The 7,500-nt window shown below is 42.0% G+C and overlaps 1 protein-coding gene across 6 annotated transcripts in view; it reads left to right on the forward strand.

The window, feature by feature from the left end:
- Positions 1-7,500, forward strand: part of LOC138983004 (uncharacterized transporter YutK-like) — a 98,451-nt gene that overhangs the window by 50,559 nt on the left and 40,392 nt on the right. The window contains exon 1 of one of the 6 annotated variants that reach the window (XM_070356397.1): positions 6,389-6,601. The exons of the other annotated variants lie outside the window; for them this stretch is intronic. Coding sequence (XP_070212498.1) covers positions 6,533-6,601 — 69 coding nt within the window. The 5' untranslated portion in view covers positions 6,389-6,532. Of the gene's footprint in view, positions 1-6,388; positions 6,602-7,500 lie in introns of those variants that run through there. 6 annotated transcript variants of the gene reach the window in all.

The following is a 7,500-nucleotide window of genomic DNA, read 5'->3' on the forward strand; positions in this document are numbered from 1 at the left end:
AAAATTGTATAGGCATAGATAAAAATGTCCACCAAAATACCCCTGTGACTTGGAATAATAGGCCGTGAAAAGTAGGATATACGCCGAAATGGCTGCGATCTGCTGGCCGATGTGAATGCGTGATGTATTGTGTAAAAAAATTCCATCTCACACGGCATAAATATAATCCCTGCGCCTTGAATCTGTATGTTGAAATATGCGCGCGATAACAAGCTGCATAAAACAAATAAAAAAGTTGTGTGTTTTAATATTTTGTGTGTGTGTGTGCGTGTCTATGTTAATGATTTTCTCACCACAAAATCCCGGGCAGATTGGTGCAAATAATCGCAAATGGTGTCATTTATGAAATTATTTCATCAATCAATCAATCAATCAATGAGTCTTATATCGCGCATATTCCGTGGGTACAGTTCTAGGCGCTCTGCAGTGATGCCGTGTGAGATGGAGTTTTATACGGCCAGTAGATTGCAGCCATGTCGGCGCATATTTACCTTTCACGGCCTATTATTCCAAGTCACACGGGTATAGGTAGACAATTATTAACTGTGCCTAAGCAATTTTGCCAGGAAAGACCCTTTTGTCAATCGTGGGATCTTTAACTTGCACACCCAATGTAGTGTACACGGGGGGAGGTTCGGACACCGAAGAGAGTCTGCACACAAAGTTGACTCTGTGAAATAAATTTCCGCCGAACCTGGGATCGAACTCACGCTGACAGCGGCCAACTGAATACAAATCCAGCGCGCTACCAACTGAGCTATATCCCCGCTCTCAAGATAGACCGTAGCCATTTTTTTTTTTTTTTTTTTTTTTTTTTGGTACGTGCCCAAGTGAAAGTATTTTCTCGTCACATATAAAAGCCCGGATAGGTGCAAATAATCGCTTGCACAAGAAGGACGGTGCCTTTTGACACATAATGACGTGTCCTGTTTGACGTCTTTGTGTCCAGTCAAGCGCGGTATTTCCGGTACATTTCCCCGAAAACTCTTTGAATGTCCATTCATTTTCGGCTTTTCTACTGTCATTCTTCAGACGTTCAATGCGAAATGACACCGTCTGTTCAAATTCGTATACAATATCTCGCCCAATGTCAATAAGAAGTGTTTTGAAAAGTTCCCAATATTTTTTGCCTTTTTCGTTTGTTCCATACTTGTGTTTTTGTGAAGCTTTTTTTTGTTGATAAACACGAAATAATGGGTACCCATGTAAAAAATACTGGCATAAGTACCATTTCACATGGAATATCCGGTAACGTACATGATCGACTTTCACATTTTACTATTATTGCCTTTTTGCTAGATGCAGACGTTATATTGAAGTAAGAATCCACCATGCAAGTTAACAAACGTATTTAGGTTTATATACAGATATTTGTATGTAAACCGGCACGGTTGGCCTAGTGGTAAGGCGTCCGCCTCGTGATCGGGAGGTCGTGGGTTCGAACCCCGGCCGGGTCATACCTAAGACTTTAAAATTGGTAATCTAGTGGCTGCTCCGCCTGGCGTCTGGCATTATGGGGTTAGTGCTAGAACTGCATGGTTGGTCCGGTGTCAGAATAATGTGACTGGGTGAGACATGAAGCCTGTGCTGCGACTTCTGTCTTGTGTGTGGCGCACGTTATATGTCAAAGCAGCACCGCCCTGATATGGTCCTTCGTGGTCGGCTGGGCGTTAAGCAAACAAACAAACAAACAAAAATGTGTTTGTAAGAGATGCCACAACATGGGGCTATAAAATATTTCCAAATGAAGGTACTGCTTTCAAACCTGTGTCCACGGACGTAACCATGCGTACATGACTGCAACAACAGCACTGGTGTTTGTATTGATCATTTAAACGCACAGTGCGTGTAACCAGAAAATTCGTGTCCATAATTTTTCATGACTTTATGTTTGTAAAGACTTCACCCGGACAGTACCATACATGACGTTTTTTGGGTCATTATTTCTTTCTTTCAGGGCCAGGGAATGTGCCGCAGATTAGCTCACGGCAGGCCATAAAAGGGCCGAGGAAAGTTTAAGGCAAACAAAAAAAAATGTCTGTTTACGGTAACCCGACCGACCCTAGTTTTTAGGCCCGACCCTAATCTTTTTTTTGGATCGTCTGAAAAAAAAGAAAAAAGAAAAACCGCATCCAAAATAGAGCTGTTTGCGCTCAAACAGCAGACGACAGAAAGGGAGGTAAGCTCAAATTACTGTTAGGAGTAAAAGGGTCGTCACTCGTGTTACTTCCTTTCAAAATGGATGCACGCAGTGGTGTTCGCCACCCGGTAGCTGTAAAGCTTGATAAATGTTGTCATGAAAAGGATGGGGTGAAAATTATCAGTACCTATCCAGCGAGTTTTAGTATCATTAACGTTTTTCAACAGGCAAAAACAGGGATTGATGAGAAGAAATGAACTGTGAAACATCATAGAGAGGGGGAAAAAAAAAAAAGAAGAAAAAAAAAGCCGACCTACCGACCCTATTTTTTCACCCTATGTTACCGTAAACAGACCTATTTTTTTTGTGCCTAACTCTACATCTTTTTGTATTTAGCTGCAGGAACCCCGGGCAACTATAAAAGCAAGTCGCGAAAAGCGAAATTTATATATTTAGTCAATCTGTGGAACTCACAGAATGAAACTGGGCGCACTGCAGTTTTACTCTTCAAGACCATAGGTTGGCCGAAACCTGCGGAGAGAAAGCGCTGACGCGCGCATTGTCTTGGTAATGCAAGAGGAGAAGCCCAAATGAACCTATAATTTGCATCATTTTCTTGATGTTTAGCCCGATTTCAATCCAAACAAAAGATATGTACATTATGCATATATTTTTGGATTCAGGAGATAACAGCGAATACGGTGCAATCATTTTTAAATCTATTTTTCAAATGTTGATGTTAAATGATGCATTTAAAGAACTAAAAATAATAAAAATTGTAACCTTCCGAGGTGCAAAACAATTTGATTGATAAATAAGTTCGTGACAATGTTGCCTCAAAAAAAAAAGAAGAAAAAAAGAAGAAGCCGGAATTGGATCGAAATTTAAAAAACAAACAAAAAACCCTGAGGGGATATCATCTGCAAGAATGTGTATATAAAGTATCCGGGAATACCTCTGCACATACACACACCCTTGTTTCGATTCCCAGTCTATTTGATAACATGTTTAGTCAAAACTTCATGTGATGATGAGATGGCCGCTTCTTATTGACAACGATCGAACGGTTCAGGAATTGCAACAATGTTTTGTCCTTTTTACTTATTTTCTGTTTATTTTCTGTTTATTTTCTTTTATGAAGTTTGTGATGAACCCCCCGCGGGTTAGGGGGAAGAATTTACCCGATGCTCCCCAGCATGTCGTAAGAGGCGACTAACGGATTCTGTTTCTCCTTTTACCCTTGTTAAGTGTTTCTTGTATAGAATATAGTCAATGTTTGTAAAGATTTTAGTCAAGCAGTATGTAAGAAATGTTAAGTCCTTTGTACTGGAAACGTGCGTTCTCCCAGTAAGGTTACGTTGCAAGCCCCTTGAGCAATTTTTTTATTAGTGCTTTTGTGAACAAGAAACAATTAACAAGTGGCTCTATCCCATCTCCCCCCCCCCCCCCACCTTTCACCGTCGCGATATAACCTTCGTGGTTGAAAACGACGTTAAACTCCAAATAAAGAAAGTTTGTGATGATATCCAGCGTGTCACGCACGTAGCTTCGACAAAAAGGGCGTTTTCCGCTAAAACTCTCAGAGATTTGTAACGCATTCCAAGCAATAATAATTTGCGTATGCATCGCAATAGATGTCTGGATTTCCCCGGAAGTCCAAGACTGTGTTTGTAGTGTTAGACATGTGAGACATGTGAGATAGGCGATTGGGCGATGAGTTCATTGTTCTGGTGTAAGAATGTTGACATAAAAGCAGAACTTTACGAGTACTGGTAAAAGCTTTTATTGGATTTGTTTAAAATTCTCTGGTTGTGTGAAATGTGTGAAATTGTCGAAAGTTAACTTAGTTAAATCAAAGGAATGATATACTGAACCAAAAACTGTCTAATCGACCCAGGAGATATACAGTTCAGGTTTGGAGTTGTAATTATGTCACTACACACCGGGAATACCTGAAAGTTAGTCTTTGAGCGCTTAGTAATTCAAATTTGAAACGGCTGTGTTTGGATTAGGTTTTGAAACTGTGATTCCTCCTATAAATGTATTCCGCCGCACTCTTACTTTTGATTTTTGTTCAAATTTTCGCCCTGGGAAAAGTAGCCCGTATTTCACATGCTGGAACAGATTCAGTTCGGTTTGGAATTTGAATCGATGTTTGACACCACAGACTAGAAATATATGCTTTAGAATTATGGTTTGAACGTTCTATTACTTAAGTGTTAAGTGGTCTTTCGAGACAGCGCATTGGACAGTGTGTTTGTTTACGCTGTGTAATGCGCTCTAGTCCCTATTATAGCATGGAATGCGTGTGCGCTCGCTAGATCAGTTACAAGAGTTGACTTCCTTCACACTTCCTTCAGTCGCGAATGTGCGTGACCAGCACTGAATAAAATGTGACGACAAACGGAGGTCGGGACCGACTATTTGACACAGGAGAGTGTCGGAAGAAAACCGTTTGCCGAATAAAATTCAGTTACTTAATTTGCATAGTTACGGATCACCTCCGAAGCGACGAATTGTGTGAATTGGTCGAAATTGAGTTTGTTTAATTAAAGGGATAACTGAACTCAAAACTGTCTAATCGACCCAAGAGATATACAGTTCAGGTTTGGAGTTGTAATTATGTCACTGACACTAGGAATACCTGAAAGTTAGTCTTTGAGCGCTTAGTAATTCAAATTTGAAACGGCTGTGTTTGGATTAGGTTTTGAAACTGTGATTCCGTTGTTTTGTGTGTTTTTTATCAACGCCGTCAACCGCGAGACTTGAGTTTTTTGGCGCAACGGTTATCCAAGGACTTGCAGCAGCTAAAATGTCAAAGTTATACAGTTTTACAAAAAGAAAGAGCTCGAGAGAGAGAGCTCGAGAGAGAGAGAGAGAGAGAGAGACAGACAGACAGACAGACAGACAGACAGAGAGACACAGAGACACATAGAGAGGGGGGGGGGAGAAAGAGGGAGAGAGAGAGATATTGAAATGTCTAAGTTGTATACAGTTTTACACAGGAGAGAGAGAGAGAGAGAGAGAGAGAGAGAGAGAGAGAGAGAGAGAGAGAGAGAGAGAGAGAGAGAGAGAGAGAGAGAGAGAGAGAGAGAGATCAAATTCTCAAATCAGCCCTCGCCCAGAGAGGGGACTAATCTAATCACATATTTACAGGGATATTAACGTAGAAAAGAGAGAGAGAGAGAGAGAGAGAGAGAGAGAGAGAGAGAGAGAGAGAGAGAGAGAGAGAGAGAGAGAGAGAGAGAGAGAGAGAGAGAGAGAGAGAGTGAGAGAGAGAGAGAGAGAGAGAGGGGAGAGAGAGAGAGAGAGAGAGAGGGGAGAGAGAGAGAGAGAGAGAGAGGGGAGAGAGAGAGAGGGAGAGAGAGAGAGAGAGAGAGAGAGAGAGAGAGAGAGAAAGAGAGAGAGAGAGAGAGAGAGAGAGGGGAGAGAGACAGAGAGAGAAAGAGAGAGGAGAGGGGAGAGAGAGAGAGAGAGAGAGAGAGAGAGAGAGAGAGAGAGAGAGAGAGAGAGAGAGAGAGAGAGAGATCAAATTTTCAAATCAAATCAAATCAAATTTTATTTTTTGAGGGTTGTGGCATAAGCAATACAACGAGCTTTTTTTCAACCAGCCCTCGCCCAGAGAGGGGACTAATCTAATCACATATTTACACGGATATTAACGTAGAAAAAAAGGAAGGGAGAGAGAGAGAGAGAGACACTTACACTGACACTGACACAGTTTAATTGAATATGGGCCTACAGCCCCTTTCAATGGGGGGGGGGGGCGGGGGGTACACATGAATCACAGGAAAAAATAGAAAACATGATATTTAAACGTATGCAAAATACACAGTGGTTTGTTCCAAGCTTTCCTGTATCTATAATCTTGCACATCAATGCTGCCTAATATATACATACAGAGAGAGAGAGAGAGAGAGAGAGAGAGAGAGAGAGAGAGAGAGAGAGAGAGAGAGAGAGAGAGAGAGAGAGAGAGAGAGAGAGAGAGAGAGAGAGATTCATACAAACTGTTGAGGTTGTCAAGGAAGGAGAAGAGGAAGGAGAGATATGAGGGGAGGGATAGAGCAAAAAGGAGTGCACACACATAAAAAAATGTCCAGGTCGCCTGAAGAGGAGGGTGGGTGACGCAGAGGAGCTGGAAAGGGGGGTGGGGGTGAGAGGGGGGGGGGAGGGGAGGTGACACACGATTATATAGAGTGTCAAGGTCGAGGTGAGGACAGACCCGGATCTAAAACACAGACCCTAAAACATGTATTCATCATGTTCATCGGGTTTCCGTGTTTGTCTAAACGGAACTTGACTCCGTTCCTGTTGAAGACGAAGACGGATGAGTGTACACCATACTTTCCGCAGCAGAAAACATAAAACCGTGCCAGAGAATTTTGAATCCTCATGATTACAAAGTGGAGTGTCAAAGGAGGACATTACCCTGCAGTACACGAACGATCTCTTGTGAGCCAAGTAAGTAAAAACGTGTGGTAGAATAGACCTTTCGGTATCTGAGCAGCTCTCGCGAGACTCGCTCTTTGTTATGCTTTGAACATCGCGAGAACTTCGAACCTTGGCTTGTGCAGCTCCCACGAGATCACTGTATCGCATGAGGCTTTGCTATGCTCTGAAGTTTGCGAGAGATTACGAGAGCTTGGAATTCCGATAGGGTCTACTAAGTCACAAATGTGTATTTTGTCACCGTATGTCGCTTGTGCAGACAGACATACGTACAGGCACCAAATCATCAAAGCCGTGCAGTCAAGTCTTCTCATATTGTTTACATGTTCTCAGACGAACTGCAGGTCAGATGTACTAGGCACTTCCATGGGCTTAAGACTGGATTCTTATCATTGATGGCCACACGAAACTAATGTGGCATGAAATTGACCTTGCACTGTCGTGTGCCTCGGTGTTTTCTCTCTCTTTTTTTCGATCTTGCGTTTGTGTTTATTTGCATTATATGATATATATTGCCTTTTATTCCTGCCTACTCGTAACTATGCAAAATTCTTGTCCCTATAATATTTTAGCCGCCTTTCGGACTTAAAGCTTACGCAATAAACTTGTAACACATATAATTATTACGGCCGAGAAATTTGCGCTCGATTACATTTACACCCTTCGAAAGCTAATGCCATGATCTTCATTTGAAGGCTAACAACATGTTTTTGTATTGTTCTCTTTCCTTTTTTCCCCTACTGATACGGGTTTCTTATGCCACAAATCTTGTTCATGCGTTTATTCGTTTCCGCCGAATTTATGGCCACTCACCAACACAATCATCACGATCGAAGTCAATAAAACGGGAAGCCAACAAACAATCCGGCGACCAAGCCAGCAAACAGTTATTAGCCAGTGATCGCCGTAAC

Source organism: Littorina saxatilis, linkage group LG12, assembly GCF_037325665.1.
Source record: "Littorina saxatilis isolate snail1 linkage group LG12, US_GU_Lsax_2.0, whole genome shotgun sequence".
Lineage (NCBI taxonomy): Eukaryota > Metazoa > Mollusca > Gastropoda > Littorinimorpha > Littorinidae > Littorina > Littorina saxatilis.